Here is a 22,083-nt window from a genome sequence, read left to right as displayed (position 1 = left end):
TGATTCTTCACAAAAAATAAAAATTTTATATCTTTATGTTTGAAGCCTGAAATGTGGCAAAATGTTGAAAAGTTCAAGGGGGCCGAATACTTTCGCAAGGCACTGTATGTGTGTGTGTATATATATATATATATATATATATATATATATATATATATATATATATATAATTTATTTATTTCTTTTGCTAGAAAATTATTCCCCAAACATTATATATTTACCAGATGAAAATGACATATATTGCAAGATTACCCCCGAACAATTATATATATATATATATATATATATATATATATATATATATATATATATATATATATATAAAATTGTTCGGGGGTAATCTTGCAATATATGTCATTTTCATCTGGTAAATATATAATGTTTGGGGAATAATTTTCTAGTAAAAAAAATACAGATTTCTTACTTGTAAATAACAAATGTCAGAAAAAGGCTGTGGATGAAATGACATTGGCCAGGGAAAGCCTGACATTACCCATAGACAATACAGTCCTTCTATTAAATCAACATCATTGTTTAAGGATCATCCAGTGTCTGGACGACTTTGAAGTCTAGAGGACTCCTTATCTTGAAATGTGATCATGGATGCAAACCAGTGTCAGTATGAACTGCTCTTATATACAAAACGTAAATTGCTATATAAAAGAAAGTGTGTTTATTAGTTAACAATAGTACAGATAACCTACAATGCAATCACAGAGCTGATAAAGCATTTGCCTATCACTTTCTTCTATCAGCTATTGAAGGTCTGTTTACAGCTCATATCAAAGTGCAATATACTCTATAATCAGGCTTTATATGATTTGGTCATGCACATTTAAAGCGGAACTTGGACATAAAATAATAAAATAAAAATATGGCTTGGATTAGACTATTAATTATAAATACTTTATTTGCCAAATTAGATTAAAAAAAACGAATTTAGCTATGGTTTCCCACACATTGCTTGCTATCTTTTAAACTGATATTGGTCATCTTGCAATACATGTCTATACCTCCCAACTTTTTGAGATGGGAATGAGGGACACCTATCAGCAAAAGTATTCAGGCACAGGACACACCCCTGGCCATGCCCCCTTAAAGGAGAATTCCATAAAAAACAAGATTAGTTAAATCCACAATTGCTTTTTTTTTTTTTACTACTACTATTCCTTTATATTGGCTCTTGGAATTGAACAATGCAGCAATTTAGAAATCAGATGAAAGGTTTAGCACTGGAAAACACTTTTTCATAGATAAAAAGTGCATTTTATACCTAGATATATCTATCTATATGGATCAGACCAAAATGAGGGACAAATGTGGTGGAATGAAGAACAGAGGGACATTGCTCCAAATCAGGGACAGTTCCTCGAAATCAGGGACAGTCCCTTGAAACCAGGGACAGTTGGGAGCTATGCATGTCCACAGCTGTCCCTGATTAGGAGCAATGTCCCTCTGTCCCTCTTTCCCCCTCATTTGTCCCTCATTTTTGTCTGATCTCTACAGTTGTATATAAAGTTCACTTTTTATCTTTCAAAAAGTGTTTTCCAGTGCTAAACTTTTCATGCAATTTCTAAATTGCTGCAATTGTAGATTTTAAAAGCCAATATAAAGGAATATTAGTGGTTAAAAAAAAGCATTTGTTGGTTTAATTAACCTTTTTTTGGGTTAATTCTCCTTTAATGGGGTGTGGCGGGGGGTGTGTCCTATGCCTGCATACGTTTGCTAGTAGGTGTCCCTCAAAATGTTGGGAGGTATGCATCTCATATTCATCTACCATTTTCTTTCCCGAATGTAGAGATGGCCCATAGATGACACAATCTAGTGTATATTATTTCGATTTAGTTGTCCATTTATTACTTAGTTGTGCTATGCTAGCTATGCTATCATCATCAACAGCTTTTCATTATATCCTATAACTACTTCAGCTGGCTTTCTCTTCTAATTCTGGCAATACAAATAGTAGTAAATGAACAATTAGCTTGCTTACACCTGCATTAGCCCTCCGAAGAGCGATCCATGGTGGATCTCTTTTCAGAAGGCGTTTGATGGGCATTGAGGAGTTGTTTTAACAACTAAAAGCTCTGTGCACCATGCCCCAGCCATTGCACGGTACAAAATGTCTATGCTACCTGGCTGCAGTGCATTTCTAAAATTGGCGCATGCGCGACTTTGGTGTGATTTGAGCCCATTCACAATGAATGGCATAGCTCCCAACTGTCCCTGATTTGGAGCAATGTCTCTCTGTCCTTCATTCCTCCTCATTTGTCCCTCATTTTGGTCTGATCTATATAGATGTATATAAAATGCACTGTTTATCTATTAATAAGTGTTTCCCAGTGCTAAACCTTTCATCTGATTTCTAAATTGCTGTATTTGTAAATGCCAAAAGCCCATATAAAGAAATAGTAGTGGTAAAAAAAAGCATTTTGTGGGTTTACCCAATCTTGTTTTTTTGTACAATTCTCCTTTAAGGGGGCGTGGCAGGGGGTGTGTCCTATGCCTGCATATTTTTGCTGATAGGTGTCCCTCCCTTCCCATCTCAAAAATGTGAGAGGTATGTGAATGAGCTCAAATCACACTGCACTGGTTAGGGTTGCCACCTGTGTGGGATTCACCCGAGCAGTCCGGGTTTTGAATCATGTGTCCAGGTTTCAGACACATTATTCAGACAAGAAAATAGCTAAGGACAGGGCTTGACAGGAGGGTGAGGGGGCACTATGTGCACCACATTACAGACATACCCCACTTTTAAATACACAATGGGGTTTATTTACTAAAGATGGAAAGTGCAAAATCAGGCTCACTTCTGCATAGAAGCCAATGAGCTTGCAGGTTTTATTACCAAAGCTTAATTGAACAAGCCAAGGTTAGAAGCTCAGTGGTTTCTATGCAGAAGTGAACCTGATTTTGCACTTTCCAGCTTTAGTACATAAACCCCATTGTGTACTTAAAAGTGGTGTATGCCTGTACTATTCTGTTAGGAGTGCCGAAAGGTGTTTTAGGTCAGTTCCAATCTGCGCCGCTAAAATGTTCGGGTTTGGCTTGAAGAAAAAGTGGCAACCCTAAATATGGTGTGCATTTCTGTGCTATTCATATGCGATTCATAGGGATTGATTTACTAAAGGCAAATAGGCGGTGCACTATGCAAGTGCAGTTGCACTCTGCAAGGGAATTTGCACCAGAGTTTAGTAAATGAGATGAAGATTCACTTTGCAAAGAATACCCAATCACATGCAAGGGGAAAAAAAAACAACAACAAAGAAAACAGCATTTTTGCTTGCACATGATTGGATGATGGAGACCAGAGCTTCCCCTCATTTACTAAGCTCTGGAGGAAATGCCCTTGTAGAGTTCGGCTGCACTTGAAAAGAGTATAGTCTATTTGCCTTAAGTAAATCAACCCCATAGTGTGAGCCAGGGCTAAACGTTCTTAACTGCCCTGTGCGTAGTGACCTGCGTTTTTCCGCACTGCACTTCAACCACATCACAACTCTATGCGGTTGTCCCCATTTTTGCACACTACACTGGATGGCACCGTATGCCACTGCACAGTGGTGGTGACATAAATGAAGTGTCACTTCACTATGCGACACTTCAAATAAAGTTGGAGAAAAAAAAACAAGTTGTGCAATGCACTGAAACACGCATTCCATGGCCGCCTCCCTTTGCCAGAGCCAACACAACACTAGCCTGCATGGTAGCGTGCTGCGATTTACCATGCAGGCTAGAGTGTTCCTAGCCTGGATCTCCCTAGACAGAGTTAGAGACAGCAAACTGACAGAAGTTTTAACCCCTGGCCACTCTATCCAAAACGAGGGGCAGTTTGTGTGCGGGTTACCTGTACTTTCCAATAGGCTTCTATTACATTGGGCGCTTTGGTGCGTTTTCTGAGAGCGCACCAAAGATGCAGCATGCAGGACTTAAAGTGTACCAAAAATGCTCTAATAGATGTCTATGTGAAGCCACAGCTAACCTGTGCGAGGTCAGCACTGATGTGGATGAGAAGGCTTGGCTCACAGTCTCCATTCTAATTCATCCCAAAGGTGTTCTATCGGGTTGTGCAGGCCAGTCAAGTTCCTTCACCCCAAACTCGCGCATCCATGTCTTTATGGACCTTGCTTTGTGCACTGGTCCAAATCATTTAGTGTAGGGGGGATTATGGTGTGGGGTTTGCTTTACAGGGGTTGGGCTTGGCCCCTTAGTTCCACTGAAGGGAACTCTTTGCTCCCAACTTTGTGGGAATGTCTTTGGAGATGACCCCTTCCTGTTCTAACATGACTGCACACCAGTGCACAAAGCAAAGTCCATAAAGATATGGATGAGAAAGTTTGGGGTGGAGGAAATTGACTGGCCTGCGCAGAGTCCTGACCTCAACCAGATAGAACACCTTTGGGAGGAATTAGAGTGGAGACTGCGAGCCAGACCTTCTCGTCCAACATCAGTGCCCGACAAATGCACTTCCGGTAGAATGGTCAAACATTCCCATAGACACACTCCTAAACCTTGTGGACCGCCTTCCCAAAAGAGTTGAAGCTGTTATAGCTGCAAAGGGTGGGCCAACTCAATATTGAACCCTACAGACTAAGACTGGGATGCCATTAAAGTGATTGTAAACCCTTTTTTGTTGACTTCTACCTATAGGTAAGCTTAGAATAAGGCTTACCTATAGGTGCGGAAATATCTCCTAAACGTGCGCCGTTTAGGAGATATTTAAGAGCTATTTCACTTGTAGTGCGCCAATGTCATCCCCGACGCATGTTCTGTGAAGAAATCAACCACCGTGCCATTTCTCCACCCCAGCGCGTGTCGTCAGACAGACCAAGAATGGGATGCCATTAAAATTCATGTGCGTGTAAAGGCAGGTGTCCCAATACTTTTGGTAATATAGTGTATGTGCGCTTTATCTGCTTTGGATCACTTCTCAGAGGGCATTTGGCAGATGTTGAAGAGGCTATGTGAACCAAGCTTCATTTTACGACAGTTTTATTTCTAGCTGGTAAATGTATAATTGCCACATTACTCCTACCCCCCCACACACAAAATTGTTATTTGTTCATAAAATATCATTTTCTATGCAAGACCAGCATTAGTTACTGTAAAAGGATTTTTTATTTGTCACATTTCCAAATGCACTTTAAAAAAAAAAAAGAAAAAAAGTTTTATAAAGTTCTTTTCTTTTCTAACACGCCTAATTAAATTACATTTATCTTCATCTTCTGAATAGAGTTTGGATAATCCCTAGACCGGAGGGTTAACTGCAAACAGAGCGACTTATCTTAACATAACATAATCAGGGGAAGTTTCTCCTATAGTTCAGCGGGTTTCCCCCCTCCCTCTCCACCTGAGATTCAATCGACTCTTTTGTCTAAACGTTAGCAGGAAAAGAAAAATGCTGTGTTTGTTTAGTGTAAAAAGTAATTTCGAGGGCAGCTAAAAGAAAAAAAAGGGGGGATCTTTCCAGCAGACCAATGAGAAATGTCTCTCGTTGCTTGGCATGAGTAGAAGAAGCCGGTGAAATTCCATCAGGCTTTCTGGCACCACCCAGTTAGTGAAGAATAAAAGGAGGCTGGAAGATAGAGAACAGTTACACTCCTGTGATCTGCATCTCTCAGTTCTGCTCCAGCCACAGCTATTGCTACCATGTCCCAGAGCATTCGCCAGACCACCTACAGCAGCTCCTACCGGGGTGTGGGTAGTGGCCTCGGTGGTGGGAGGGTGTCCTTCAAGTCTCCAAGTGTCCACGGTGGCTATGGGGGGCAAGGTGTTTCCGTGTCTTCTGCCCGCTTGGTCTCCTCTGGATACGGTGGTGGTCTAGGCAGTGGTTTTGGTGGTAGCTATGGCTCTGGTGGTGGGTATGGAGGCAGCTACAGTGTCAGCGTGTCCGGGGATGGCTTGCTGTCTGGCAGTGAGAAGGAGACCATGCAGAACCTGAACGACCGCCTGGCCTCTTACCTGGACAAGGTGCGTTCTTTGGAAACGGCCAACTCAGAACTAGAGGTGAAGATCCGGGAGTGGTACGAGAAGCAAGGACCCAGCCCAACCAGAGACTACAGCCACTACTTCAAGGTCATCGAGGACCTCAGAGATAAGGTGAGCTGATGCCTGTCTTTTCCTTTTTATCATGACATATGGGGGTCGAATTGCTAAAATTGGGGAGTGCAAAATCTGGAGCAGCTCTGCATAGAAACCCATCAGCTTCCAGGTTTTCCTTTGTCAAAGCTTAACTGAATAAGCTGAACTTAGAAGCTGATTGGCTACCATGAACAGCTGCACCAAATCGTCGGCTCGGTTTTAGTACCTCCATGGCGGTTGATTTACTAAAACCGGAAAGTGCAAAATCTGGTGCAGCTCTGTATAGAAACCAATCAGCTTCCAGATTTTTTTTTTTGTCAAAGCTTAATTAAACAAGCTGATGTTAGAAGCTACAATGCAGAGTTGCACCAGATTCTGAATACTCCAGCTGTAGTAAATGTACCCCTTGGGGTTGGATTTACTAAAACTGGAGAGTGCAAAATCTGGTGCAGCTCTGCATAGAAACCAATCAGCTTGCAGTTATCTTTGTCAAAGCTTAATGGAACAAACTGAAGGTAGAAGCTGATTGGCTCCCATGCATCAGATTTTACACCCTCCAGTTTTAGTAAATCAACTCCCATTGTATACATTAAGCATAAAAATGATCTAATGAGCTTATTTTTTACGTGAGAGGTTAAACACTCGCCTAGTGACAAAAGTAATTTTGCAAACAGCCTTTTCTACATATGTGATGGTTTTTAGGTATAGTAAAGAACAGCTCACTTACTAATGGTTGTTAATTCACCTAATCCTAACTTTCTACATCTCTACTGGGACTTCTGTTCTTGCATCTACTACTCTCCCACATTCACTATGTTCCATCTATTGTATAATTGCTCTTGTAGCTAACCTATTCCATAAAGTTAATTATTACCATGAACAGATGTGCCTAGGAGCTTAATATGTAAACGGATGTAATATGCTGAATTATACATTATTAAACATATGATAACAGTCCAATAAAAAATAGATAAGTTAAGTGAGTAACAGAAGGCGTTGGGGAACTACGTGCGCCAGAATTTACTACCAGTTGCAGGTTGCATACTGACACTTAACTTTTTTCAGAACTGATGGCACGGTTCTAAATATCTGTAGGGACGCTTAATTAAGTTGACTCAGGCTGGCCATACATTATACAATCTTCTTATTCTATTTCCGTAGAGTAGGGACTGCCTGATTACATACAAATTAAATGTGTTTAGGTTTTCTTTTGTTGAATCGAATGGAAATTGTACAAGAAATTTATATAACGAATGGCTAGCCTAAGGACTACGCAGTCTTTATTAAATTATAAACGGATATAGTAAAAAAAAAAAAAAAAGGCTAAGAATAAAACAAATGCTTCTTTCCATAGTAGAGTCTTACATGCAGCTTATAACTGCTCAGTACCAGAAAGGTTAAGGAAGGGACAAGCAAACTAGAAAAACAGGTTTATAAGCCAACAAAGAAGCAGCAGGTCATATTTTTCTACGATGATCTTCCTGAACCGTATAGAACCATCAGGGATAGCGCCCAACTTTCTCGTTATGGGAAAGAGGGATACATTTTTATACAAAAGCTTACAGACAAAAGGGCACATCCCCACCACCACGCCTTTAGTTCCACGGACCAGGAAGACTTTACACACAAGGATGATTGTCTAAAACCAGAGTTTTTTTTTTTTTTTAACCACTTCTTTTCATTTACACTAGTGGTTAAAAATCAAGCAATCTAATAATTTTGAGGTTAAATGAAAATGTTTAGTGCAATTATAAGATAACTAAAGAAGGACAGAAGAAGAGGAAAGAGGGGTGTGGTTTCAAAAGAGCTATGCCAAAAACAGTATTGACTTATATTAGGTTGAGGTTGTATTACCTTTGCTGGGAGTCTTTCCAATTTACCAATATTTTTCCAAAATTTTTGAAATTAGACTCTCTTGGGGATTATGCATTGTAAAAAAAATGACTCTTGATGGGTTTTAAAAAGTGCCTCCCGGAATTGAAATTTTTGAAAGTGGTCAACAGGGGCTTTATTGCCCACATTGTTGGGTGTTGTGGTTTTTAGACTGTTTAAGCCAGGATATTAAGCCTCGTTGAGTGCCTATCTACATTTACCCATATTTGTATGCACTGAGACCTATTTGTCTAGAAATTGTATGGGTTTCCAATGACTTTCACAGCCGGTTTAAATATTGAACAATAACTATTAATGTATATGGTGCATTTATGGTGTCTTTACTTCTACTGTTGTTTTCGTATCTATCTACTTATCTATCTATCTACCCATCTATCTATCTACCCATCTATCTACCCATCTAGATAGATAGATAGATAGATAGATAGATAGATAGATAGATAGATAGATAGATAGATAGATAGATAGATAGATAGATATGCTTGAAATCACCATCATTTCTTATAGTATATAAGTACATACTGTAGACCAGAACAAGTAGGCTAATATGCCTAATGACTTAGTATGGTCACCCTCAGAGCTTTTTTTTTTTTCTCAGAGATTAGGTGCAGGTACTCTTCTCACCCTGACCTACCTCTCAGCACCATCCCTTGTTTTTGCCTCCTATCCACCTCCTAGTACCACTCCTTTTAATTAGTGGAGTTGTTTTTTGTATGGAATTGGTTAATGAAAATAAACACCCCACTCCAGGAACAACTAATTTCCCCCCCAGCAACAACAAATCCTTCCAAGCAACAACAGACCCTACCCCAGGAACAAAATACACCCCCAGCAACAATAGATCTGCCCCAGCAACAAAAGACCCCTGGTGGCAACAACAGAACCCCCAGCAGCCAGCATCCATTGACCCCTCCTCACAAAAGTGGATCCCTCCCAGAGCAAAATAGATCCCTCTGCAACGGTGGATCCCTCCAGCAACACTATAACCCCCATCTACAATAGATCCCCAGCAGTCTGCATCAATAGACCCTCCAAAATGCCCCATCCCCCTTTACCAGTATATACATTCTGTGCTGGAGGTGACGCAACTGCATTCCTTCACGTTCCCACTGAAAAAAAGCCCCGGTCACCCTAACAGATTTCATCGTTATCAACAGTTGGACCTATTAAAAACAAAGTACCTGCTGATGTAATTGAACAGGGTATGGGGGCAGATAACAAATGAAAGGATTATTTTGCCTAATATTTCAGATACATATGGAGTCTGGTGGCCCGAGTCCTCTTTGACCTCTTTTAAGACTTGGAGACTCCAGCATTGAAATAATTCCATACTTCGTTTCGTCCTACCATGCACTCCCACACCTGGTAGAAGAAGACTGTTCACCTCTCTTTCCACCTCTCCCATTCTCCATAACTTAAATTAAACAGTCTCAAAGGAGAAATTGGATCCTATTCATAGCTGACACAGCAGGTGACCCGAGCTAGGCACTCAAGCGCAACGATCTTGCCAGTAAAGTCACTGAGACCTGGCAGACTAATTCCTATTATTCGTAATTAGGAAAGCTAGTATCGTAGATGTCTCTAACAATCTTTACTGACAACCACTTACTTGTTATATAAACACAGTTCGTTTTTTCTTCCTGCTATGCTCCTTGACTGTTGGGTGTGTCATAGCCTGAAACTACCACAATTTGTTACTGTGTCATTTATTATGTTCCGTCATATGTCAAGGTCTTTTTTTACTGTTAAATTGTACTGAGGACAGGTGAGGTAGGGTTTTTATCAGCAGAAAAATTAAATGCTAAATGTAATCCTACAGGCTTCTCTAAATGTGACCTTTTATTGCATTTCAGATCCTTGCTGCTACCATTGACAACTCCAGGGTTGTCCTGCAGGTGGACAATGCCAGGCTGGCAGCTGATGACTTCAGAACTAAGTAAGTAGGGCAGACTTTAGTGCTCTAGCACTTTGATATTTGATGAATCTTTACGTTTTCTTGGCAGCTCATGGATTTATGCTGTTTTAGGTTTAAAAAGGCTTAAAGTATGTTATTGTTTGGTTAAAAGAATGTAGGACAGCGCCAACCGGAATGGAAGAGGCTTTCTTCTCGCCTATTCCACCACCCATTCCTCCAATCTTTTCTCTCCTGCAAAGCAATGGCCACTATACTTTCAGGTGTGTTTTAATGGCCAGCCCTCCCACTGCAGGCTATGGTTTCTTCCACCACCTGTTACATCATTACAGGACATAGTAGTGACGTAGGGTTCAGAAGAACAGACCACAGCGCATGTCAGGGGATTCAGGAATCTGGCACTCCTAGAAGTGTTGAATGCAAAGTTTCTTCATTTGGCATTGAAAAAGTGTTTCTTTTAGACCAAATTAAAATGGCAGGTGAAGCCATCCCTGAAGGGAGAAGACAGTGATTATCGCAAGTGAATCCGACAGGCTGGCTGTACCTAAGTTGATCAAACAATCAACTTGGTATATGCAGCCTTCCCACACATGGTTCGAATCTCAGCCGGGTCCTGCTGAATCAGCCGAGATTCAAACTGTCTATGGCCAGCCTTGGCTACACAAGCTGAAGAAAAAATTGATTGGTTAAACCCACAAGTGCTTTTTTTATCACCACTGCTTTTAAGTTATACTAGTTGTACTGGCTTATTAGAGGTTCTTCTGTGTTTTTTTGTAAATACTGTAACATTTACCAGTCCAGGGATCCAACGCTGGCCTCACCGGGGCTGGTTCCTTGCAGGTCTTTGGGGATCTGGCAGGACTATGTTAATTGTGATAAGCCTGCTGTGACTCTTTAGAGCTTCTCAGCCGGCTCCGCACTGTGCTGCACCCTGTGAATGGTTCCAAAGCCTCCTGGGACCTGTAATTACCAGGAGGTTGGAGAACTTCCAATGGGATCACCTAGGCAATTCCAATGAAGGTTTCAAAGAAAGTCCAAAAAGTCCAAAAAGTGTTAGAGGAGGGGGAGGAGAAGCATAAGTGGAACTTTCTTTTAGGGTGAAGTTGTACTTTAAAATAACAAGTGCAACAAAATAGATGTTAGATAAAAAGTCTATTGAAATATAACACTTTTTGGTAAATAATAAATAAAAAGTTGTCTATAAATCAGACAAAAAAAAAAACTATTTTTTTGAGGAGCAATGAGGAAGGAAAGTATTCTTTATTTCCAAAGAGGGATCCCTTCAAATTAGGGATTCTTGGAAGCTATATCAGTACCACTGAATTATAGTGGGCATTTAAGAAAACTAAATTTGGCCATACACTGAGCAAATTTTGGCCGGCCTCTAGTGAACTGGCCACAATTTGATGCGCAGTGGGCTTATCGTCACCACTCTGTCCAACAACATGCTTTAGTTGAAAATCAAAGAAGTGGCAAATTGACAGCTGGACAACGACTGCATCGGACCACGGGAGATTTGGCCATGTGCACAGTTAAGCATGCATAGAGGAACCTGTTTGATTTCTTTAATTCAGCCTGCATGCTGAACTAAAGAAATCTATGGGTGAATCGTCAGCTTAAAGAGGGAATAGGAGATAAGTACAGACCCACCAGTTGTAAGCTTAGTGTTTTCGGGGGGTAAGGAGGGAGGTTGAGCGGATTTTGCATGTATGTAAATATGCAATTTAAAGTGGAACCTTGGTCACAGGGGAGGACTGAGCTGGGGGGCAAAAGAAATTAGATATGTTGGTTTGGAAGTCTTGATAATTCATCATTCAGATATTGATAACAGAGGGAGCTGCAGTCAGTGACATATGCAAAATATTATACAGCTAGCTACTCCCCCTTCAGACCTGCAGCCACAGCATCCTTCAGCACCAATTATTTTTATTTCTCTGAGATGTCCTTAAGGCCCTGTTCACACCTAATCATAGTGAAATCTGAGCAGAATCCTGTGATTGTGCCCACAATTCCAGAGTCCCAGGAAAACGCTGGATGCGTCTGTGATGCCATTATTTCTTAATGGAACCCCAAATTTTGCAGCTATTTATTGCATAAAAACGCCACGCTAAATGTGCCTGGCTCTGTGCCAAAATTTGGTACATGAGCTTCTTTGGCGCGTTTTTGAAGTGGAGGGGCGGCCCATTGAAATGAATTATGCCGGTACAAAAATAAGCCACAAAAATATGCAAAAAAAGCTAAAACAAAACACGTGGCACATCAGGTGTCGCTGCAGTACACTTAGGTGTGAACGGAGCCTAAAGCCCCATACACACTATCAGTTTTTCTGCTGAGTTTTTCCTTCAGATTTACCAAAACCATATAATATGAGGTCAAACCTTAGGGGATTCCATTTGTATGCAATCAGGCAAACCCTTGTACTACATGGTTTTGGTAAACCTGATGGAAAAACTCAGCAGAAAAACTGATAGTGTGTATGGGGCATAAGGAACACTTACTTTGGACAATGACCATCAATGGACACTTTGCATGGTACACATTCTTTAGCCCACAGAAACTTGTCCCTACTATGAACTGGTTGTTTGTATTTGCCTCCCAGGCCAAAGATTCCATGTTCAGCCATGCTAGTCAAATTTGAAAAATCTTGCACTATGTAGGATGCACAAAAGGTCAGCAACATGTGGGGTTAGCCTATCAGACATGGAAAAAAAATCACCAGGAAATTAGAAGGCTTGAGATAACAGATTTGAGTGGACTGACTCATATCACTGGACAATACTGGAATCAAACAACCTCAATAAAGTTAATGAGTAAGCAGTTACATAGCAACTAGACACAATAATGATAAAACATGTCCTTTGGCTTTAGGTGACCTTAACGTACCTACATTGCTGTTGCACAGGCTCCTGGGCTTAGGTGCCTAACCATATAGTTATATCTCTGAATGAAACTGTGCAGTTCCTGAGTATATTATATCCCAAAGACAACATGGCCAGTTCTACTTAATTCATGTCTGATCTCTTAAAGGGTGTATGAACAATAATCACGTCCTAGCTGGCCAACCAAGCAGCAGGCATTGTGTGCTCCAGAGATTTTGGCTGATGTCCTGGTGAGCTGATATGTTCCCTCCGGCCACACCTGAGTACAAGCAAATGAATCAGCAAATAATGTTTCCTGTGTCAATATGGGACTGCATGTACAGTACAATCTGTGGAAGGACACTGTTATTATTATATTTTGACCAACATGTTAACTGTTGAGAGACTTTATAAAATGTACACTCATAGGTTATAGCAACCTATAAAAGCGATAAAAGTTTTTTTAAGTTTATAAAGTTCTGGTAAGCACAACGTAAAATTGGTCAATCCTAGAATAAAGGCTTGTACACACGATTGGATTTTCCGCAGACAAAGCATCAGACTTTTGTGCCTGGATTTTGTCTTGCATGCAAATGGTACACAATTGTCAGCCAACAAACATGAACGTAGTGACGTATTAGACGTACTACAAGCCGATAAAGAAGAAGTTCAATTGTCAGGCGCCACTCTTTGTGCTCTTTCTGCTAATTTTGTGTTAGTAGAAGTTTGGTCAGTGTTGATTCCTGCTTTTTATTTCACGCTTTTCATTTCACGTTTTTCATTTAGTGCTTTTTATTTTGCACTTTTTATTTTGCATATTTCTGAACAGCCAATCGTCAACTAGCCATTTTGCGGAATCCCGGGAGATAACGTGTTATTATTGGCCTTAGAGTTATTGCTTTGACTCAAGTCCAGTACAGGAACAGGAGGAGGAGGATTTCTTGGACCAAAAATTGGTTGCTTTATTAATCATGACTAATTATGTCATATGACTTTGCTGCGGGAGCTCCAGGAGAATGATACAGATGATTTTTGGAATTATCTCCAGATGACAGACCCCTGCTTTCACCAACTTTTGGCATTGTTGACCCCCTATATTAAGAAGTAGGACACATGCATGAGGCTTTTATTTAATTTTTTTGGTTGAATAATGATTTGATTTGTTATATTTTTGGATACTTAGAATGCACTTTTTGGTTAAGTTCTATTGGTAGATAGCATGTCTAATTTTATATGTACAGTATTGTATCAGTACATTTTCAAAAATACAATGTAAAATTAAAAAGGGACACCAACATAGTTGTATCTTTGAGATTAAAAACTACAGGATAAAAAAAAAAAAAGCATAATAATATTACTCTTTATCACTAGAAATATAAAGCCTTTGAAAATACATTTGGCAGAACTCCATCAGTATCACCAGCAAAGCAGCTTCATTATTATCCCATTAAAGAAGAAGAGAATGTGTGCTGCATTTAGAGATCTTATAATTTTCCACGTCACGCATGTTAATTCTCCATTACAAGCGCTAGTTTACAAGACCTGCCACTTCCGGCTCGTCCTTGCTTCTGAGCATGCGTGTTTGTACTTTGAACTTTTGTGTGACAGACTTGTGTACACGTGCTCAGAAAATCTGACAACAGACCGTTGTCTGCTGAAAATTTACTAGCCTGCCATTCAACATTTGTTGGTGGAAGTTGGCCAACAGTTGTCTGATGGAGCGTACTAATGGTCATATTTTAGGCAATCACACAATTCTCGGAAATCTGATTGTGTGTACGAGGCTTAAGATTCACATTAGTCTGATTATTGCTCTTTGTATTACTGTACCAAATAAGCCTGAAGTTCACAAGACACCATATTCCATAAGCCACCTTGTTCTGGTGCAGCCGATAGCGGGAGGGAACAAATATCAGAAGACTGAGGTTTGCGAGTGCCATTTTGTGAAATGTTCCTACAAAATAATAACAGTAGACATTTTAGAATACCTCATGCCTTACATCTCAGTCAGACAATGGAGGGAAGTTGGTATACAATGGTTGGAGTACCTATATCAAAATGGCACTCCTCGGGCTATGGATCACCTAATTAAGGACTATGGGAGACCAACAACCTCCAGCTTTACCTGTACAAGAATCAAGAGTTTCCTCTATAAGCATCCCCCTCCAAGCATAACGATTTCAGAAGAGGCATGGCAATATCTTACCTTTCCCTATACCTCACACAAGGGAATCTCTTTTTTTTTTTTTACAATACTCTTGAACAGAAAATTAAATTCACCATACCTCCCCCTATGCTAAAAAGACCTCCAAAAAGAGTACTCCACTAAACAATGGATTGTGGCTATCAACTGTAATTACACCACATCACATTGAGGTTGATTTACTAAAGGCAAATCCACTCTGCACTACAAGTGCAGGACACTTATATGTGCAGTCACTGTAGATCTGAGGGGAAGCTCTGCAAATTTTATCATCCAATCATGTGCAAGCAAAAATGCTGTTTTTTATTTTCCTTGCATGCCACCCCTCAGATCTTCAGTGACTTCACTTCCAAGTGCACTTGCAGTGCAAAGTGGTTTTGCCTTTAGTAAATAACCCCCATTGAGCCACACATTGGGAGTTAATGCAAAAACCACTCACGCGCTGGTACTTGACCCCATATCATTTGTCTAAATTATCAGCTACTAACTCCTTCCTGTGTTGGAGAGCTTATGGTCAAGTCGGGACTTTAATACATATTTTTTGAACGTGCAAGATTATTACTAGCTTCTACAGAAAAATCTTCATGATACTTTCAGATTTAACAGGTAGATCCAGATCCAAGTTTAGCAATCCTGCACTTGGGTATGGACTTCTTTCCCCATAATTTCAGGGCTGTTGTAATTCATGTGTTACTAGCAGCTAAAACTACCCTTGCAAGGCGCTGGAAACAGGATCTGGCACCGAACCCTTCCAAAGTCATTAATTTAGTGAATGTTCACTACTTTTTTGATAAAATGTATTCACACAAAGCAGCTACTAGGTCTATCTTTGATGTTAAATGGAAACCTCGAGTAGAAAGCAGTTTTTGCGCTGACACCACGCCTTATTTAATTGTTACTTAATTGGCAAGAATATGCATGATTTTTGCCTTACCATATTCATGGTGTCATATACAGTATGCTGTATTTTGAAAATTAAGCAAACCTATGTTACTTTTTATTGTCTAAAAACTATTTTTACAAAATAATAACTATAAAACATTATGACACCAGAAGTCCGATCGCAGTGGTTTAACAGCAACCCTTAAAATGTTGACTGTTTGCCAACTATTTTCATTGAAACTTATTCCACTTCCAAATATAATCTAACCATTTAATTTCCATCTAGCCTTTAGTTGTACAACACATGACTACAAATAGTCAGGACTAATCATAATAGAAATTTAACAGGATAAAATACATTTATGAAAGTGGAACTGAAATTCAAATGTTGGTGAAGATGTTACTTAATCCCTATCAACTTGTCTTCTTTCAGGTTTGAGAATGAGCTTGCTCTTCGCCAGAGTGTGGAAGCCGACATCAATGGACTACGTAGAGTGCTGGATGAGCTAACCCTGGCCAGAACTGACCTGGAGCTCCAGATTGAAAACCTGAAGGAGGAACTGGCCTACCTAAAGAAGAACCATGAGGAGGTAAGACTGACCCTGTGTTTTATGCAGGGCTTTTTCTCTCAGGGAATAGGTGCAGGAAATTCCCCCTTCTGAGTAATTTCTTGTCTCTGCCCCCCTACCCACCTCTGAGCAACATCCCTTGGTTCCACCCCGTACCAACCTCCCAGTACTGCCTATTTTAGTGACTACAGAACCAAGTATCATTTTGTGGTAATAAGTAATTTGTATGGAATTTGTTAATAACAACAAGAAAAGCAGTATAGTATATCCCCAGCAGCAATAGACCCTTCCCGGCGACAATAGATTCTCCCAGCAACAATTGACCCCCAGCAACAATGGACCCCAACAACAATAGAAGACCTCAGTAGCAACAACAGATTTGTCAACATCAGCCAAGCATCAATAGACTCTCCAATAGCCAGCAACAGTAGAACACTACCTCAACAGTAGATCCTTTCAAGCAACAATTGACCCCCCAGCAACATAAACCCAACCAACACCAGTAGTTACCCCCACCAGCAACAATAGACTGCCATGTAAAATAGATGCACTCCAGCAACAATAGAACCCTCAACAGCCAGCAACAATAGATCCCTTCCTCAACAGTAGTTTCCTTTCAGCAAAAACTGACCACATCAGCAACATAAGCCCCCCCCTCAGCAACAATAATAGACCTTCACAATGTAAAATAGATCCCCTCCAATAACAATAGATCCTCCAGCAGCTAGCATCAATAGACTCTCCAGCTCCCCTTACCATTACATAAATTCAGTGGTGGAGGTGGTGGAACTGTGTTCCCCCCATGTTCCCACTGAAAAAAAGCCCTGTTTTTATGTAATGTGTTTTACAATCAGATCTGTAAATCACATCTCATACTATATTAACCAAGAATGAAAAATAAAATAAAAAAGGAAAACAATCTGTGTGATATGTGACATATTCTTCAACAAAATAATTCTTATGGCTCAAAATTTATCCAAGCAATAGGAAAGGAAAGTTCCGCTCCAGGGGAGTGATGGAACCAGGTAGGCTGGGGAATGAACTCCTCTCAGGGGTGCAAGCCTCGGCTTGCCGGCCATGCAATATGGATAAAAGGAATGGATGGCTGCACACCGAGGTAGTGATCAATCTCTTTTTTGTAAAATCCGTAACATGGAAGACACCATAGGACAGGGGAATAAGCGCAGCGTCGCTGTGTGAAAAACATCTACCTTTGCCTGTCCCGTGGTGTTATTCATATTACGGATTTTACAATAAAGAGATTTTTATTGTGCAGCCACCCATTCCTTTTATCAAAATGTATGCAGCCATGTCAAGATCATTCAAATATTCATCAAATAAAAATCACTATTTTCTGTAGATGATGCAGAATGATCTACATTGTGAGATTAAAGCCGACAGAGCAATATTTAGTCAGTTGATATATAGATCCAAAATTAATTTTATGTTACATTTGTGTGTACTATAGGCACAATCTGTCACTCAAAGGTGTTGAAATGGTTTAAATCGAATAGGAAGTCATCTCATGCGTGTCTATACTGAACTGCATAGAGAAATGTGAAATGTATCATGGCAGAAAGATTGCTAATGGATTTGTTGCTTGATGCATTCATGTTATGACACATGGTTTAAACGAGTTTATTTACTTATGTAGGAAATGAACTCATTCATTGGACAAACTGGTGGACAACTCAGTGTTGAAGTGGACTCGGCACCAGGTATAGATCTGACAAAGATTTTGAATGACATGAGGGAACAGTATGAACATATGGCTGATAAGAATCGCAAGGATGCTGAAGCCTGGTTCTTCAGCAAGGTAAGGAGATCCATTTGACCCTTGTTAAGGAGGAAAAGCAAATTCTATCAGTGTAATGCTTATTTTACAAATGTCTTATTTGCTGTTGTAGACTGAGGAATTAAACAAGCAAGTCGTCGTACACACAGAACAGCTACAGACCACCAAGACAGAAATCACAGATCTCAGACGCACACTTCAAGGCTTGGAGATAGAGCTACAGTCCCAACTTAGTATGGTAAGTGAATGTTGCTTTTTGTTTTGGGCCATTGACAACATATGGAAGTGGACCATTAGCAAATGATGTGTCTATCAAAATATCTTGTTAAGTTCCAGCATGCTCCGGCACGCCTGTACCCTATCGGTATGGTTTTCTGGCTTGTAGGCATCTGAAGGCTAGGAGATATCTAGCCTACCCAACAACCTATTCTCATCAAAGTGATGGTCATAGGATGTCTTCAGGATCTTGGGTGCCTATATACAATACACTTCTCTTACAGTCCTACTGCTTTAAAAATCATTCAATGTCTATTATCACTTGGCTACAAAATGTAAAGTCCACCTCTAGTGAAACTTTTTTATTTTTGATATATGAGGGGCCGGTAAGGTGGAAAGCCCATGTCAGGATCACTTTATCTTATGGATTAGGCAATGTTGACAGCCCTTTTGGGAAGATTTCCCTTCACTTCATGTTAGGATCAATTTATCTTATGGGTCAGGTAAGGTTGAGAGCCCTTTTAGGAAGATTTCTCCTCACTTTATGAAGAGAGGGGAAATCTCTTCAAGGAAAGTTGCAAATATGATGCTGTGGCAGCAGTGTTTCTACAAAGGTCAAGTTTTTTTAATCTAAAACTTTGTAGATTAAGTAGCCTTATTAGTTGCCCCACTGACTGCATTTATGATTTCTTGGAAATTAACTGTCATAAAACAAAAACTTGCAGGTTCCTCAGGTATAGTGAATACTTCTGTATGGCAGCATTGTGCTTGAATACTTTGGCATCAATGCCACCATTACTCGGGTGATCTCAAATTGTTTTTTGATTCACAGTAGAGACCAAATTGATAGGTTTATGGTAGCTAAGAGTTTATAGTTTACATGTTGGTTTATAATGAATTGTGTTCTGTCTGTCCATAGAAATCATCCCTAGAAGGAACCCTCGCAGATACAGAACAGCGGTATGGTGTACAACTGGCACAAATACAGGCACACATTGGCAATTTAGAGGCACAACTCGGTAATCTGCGATCAGACATGGAACGTCAGAACTTCGAGTACAAACAGCTCCTAGACATAAAAATACGTCTTGAACAGGAGATTGCCACATATCGCCAACTCCTGGAAGGACACGATACACAGTAAGTACTGGATGACATTATTCTTATCCTATGCTGACTATCTAGACTAGCTATTCTTTACCTTATTCTTATACAGGATTTGTAGCCATTTATGCTGTTTTCAGTTATGGCTCTGATTTTTAGCATATGGCTATATCCTCCCACAAAATGACTACAGTTTCTCAGGTTTATGTCCAGATCCAAATGTGATTATATTAATATGAAAACTGACCTTATAAGCGACATTAGGGGTCCCTAATGTTGTTGCCCTTGCAACTTTACATAATAGAGATTATATTGCAATATAAGTTCTGTAAAGTTGTAAACTTCATACAGTTGGAATCATTTCTTAATGGAAATTGTGATCTATAACAACCAATCAGGATTAATATATTAGTATTTGGCATTATTAAACTGAAGTTTGATAAATTTTTGGTGCTTGCCTTATGTCATTTCTGATATTATCTTCGGGAAGCTTCATAAATTGTATTGCTTCTTTGTTCTGTACACCCCAATGTAATAGCTCCTTCCTATGAAGATTCTGCTGATGATGTCAAAGGCTTATTCATACTTCTGGTTATCAAAGCTTAAAGTCAACCCATGCTTTGCCTATAGTTTTAATACCAGCACCTGCAACAGCTTATATTGACTTTACTTTCACACCTACTCTGCCAGGTAAAAAAATACCTGGCACTATTTTTTTTGTATCTGGCTGCTGAGACACCCCGTGCTGTCATATGTGGGTTTAGAAAAAGCCCTACGACTATATGTAAGTGCCAACTGAGACTGATTTGGAGCTTACACACCTTGTTCCCATGGCCAAAATAGAAAAATGCAAGGAAGCAAAAGGAAGGTAATTATAATCTGCCTTGGAAGGCAACTTTAAAGTAAACCCGATGCTTTGTCCAGAATGTGCAAAGCACAGATCTATTTTACGAGTATTCAGTAAAGAATTTCAAAATGCAATGATGTGCCTACCACAACCACCCATAGCAACTATGACTATGATTAAGGCCCTGGTGGACTAAAATTCATCAATGGTTCCCCATATGTTCTATATGCTCACCTAAAAAAAAAGATTTGTGGGTGACCTTCTTGTGTTGGATGCCTTTTTTTATCTCGCTCCTGTCAACCAAACTCCGTATTCTGATTATTATATTGGTGCTATGATACTGTACTTCGTACTTCCTCATTTCTCTTGCATTGCTGTTTCACTAAGCTGTTTGATTCCTCTAATTTGCTCCGTTCTTATAAATGTTTTTTTTGTCCCCACAGATTGGTGGTGGGCACAACAAAAGACGGTAAGTAAACATCATCATCATCCATCAAACTTCTTACGGGGCTTTGGGGTTGACTTCAGTTTCATGTCAAATGAATCTCTGCTGTATAACCTTGCGGGGTTCAGTATGCTTTGATGAGGTTGCGGTAATTTCAAAGAGAGGGTGGAGCCTGATTTATAGAACACATGTCTGTGTTTTCATTGGGTTAGGTTGAAGAAGGTTAATGGTAGCCAAAGGATTTAATTAGATATAAGTAAATCAACTGCATATTTACCATGCTTTTCATAGTACATCTGCATGTATTATACCAATTCCTTCTCAAAAGCAAAGAATGCAATGGTCTGTATGATTAATTATTTAAGGCCATTGCAAAGGCTAGACTACCTGCTGGCTTTAGAGTAAAGGGTATCCAACCATGTAAAATGAGTTGGGCAGATGATATGTTGTAACTCGTGAGTTGAATTTTGGTGCACCTTGAAACAAAATCAATGGTTGCTTTGAAGGTCTGGATGATAGCTAGGCATTAACCTCACCACGTAGGGAACGTTTTATACTTCAGTCATGGATTGCTTTCACAAATGTTTGACTAAGTATACTTTTTTTTTCCCTTCTAGTTAAAATTGAAAGAAAATGAGAATGCCCTGTTAGGAGTTAAGACAGCTGCCACACGAGAAGACCCTCCTTTCTTTCCGCACTGAAAATGGCGTAAGCCGCAGCTACTAGACAAGGATCTGTTGACTGGGCCTGCAGATCGTGATGAATGGTCAACATCTCTGCAATGTGAATGAACCAAAAGCTTGCTTTTCTAGTCTGTCTTGCTTTAGCTAATAAATAGAATCTTCTGGGTCAAGCATTACATGAGTGCTGAAGTGTTTTTATTGACTTGCAATTTTATGAGGTTTACATAAGTTATACCAATAAGTTTTGCATTATGTTCAAATTACTAAAAAAAAAAAAAAAAAAAAAAAACAGTTGGCATCCTTCCTGTTCTTGTGGTATTAAGCACTGGATACACACACACAACCACAAATTAAAACACATGGTGAACAGATTGAATTTAAAGGATATGTCCACCCAAAACTGAGCTCTTCAGTCTGCATTATTGCTGTTATGAGGGGTCACTCTCCCTGTTGCGTACCATAATTTTTATACCATGGAGAATGCAGCAGGAAGAACTGAAACACACAAAGGTTGGTGGGACAACACAAAACCCTTAGGTGTTATGTTGGAAGAGATTTTTAAAGAGAGTAATCAAATTATGCAGAAGATTTTAAATCCAGA

The 22,083-nt window shown here is 39.8% G+C and overlaps 1 protein-coding gene across 1 annotated transcript; it reads left to right on the top strand.

Annotated features, from left to right (window-relative positions):
* The first annotated feature begins 5,575 nt into the window (after nucleotides 1-5,575).
* LOC143935811 (keratin, type I cytoskeletal 19-like) lies at nucleotides 5,576-21,658 on the top strand. The gene is made up of 8 exons (XM_077459920.1): nucleotides 5,576-6,093; nucleotides 9,822-9,904; nucleotides 16,257-16,413; nucleotides 18,047-18,208; nucleotides 18,300-18,425; nucleotides 19,323-19,543; nucleotides 20,798-20,823; nucleotides 21,417-21,658. Exons 1-8 carry the CDS (start codon nucleotides 5,644-5,646, stop codon nucleotides 21,434-21,436), a joined length of 1,245 nt encoding a protein of 414 aa, XP_077316046.1. The 5' UTR covers nucleotides 5,576-5,643; the 3' UTR covers nucleotides 21,437-21,658.
* The last annotated feature ends 425 nt before the right edge of the window (nucleotides 21,659-22,083 follow it).

Source organism: Lithobates pipiens, unplaced genomic scaffold (assembly GCF_037356315.1).
Source record: "Lithobates pipiens isolate NorthernLeopardFrog02 unplaced genomic scaffold, aLitPip1_a1.2 Scaffold_28, whole genome shotgun sequence".
NCBI classification, from domain to species: Eukaryota; Metazoa; Chordata; class Amphibia; order Anura; family Ranidae; genus Lithobates; species Lithobates pipiens.
This window is presented reverse-complemented; position numbering and strand designations above follow the sequence as displayed.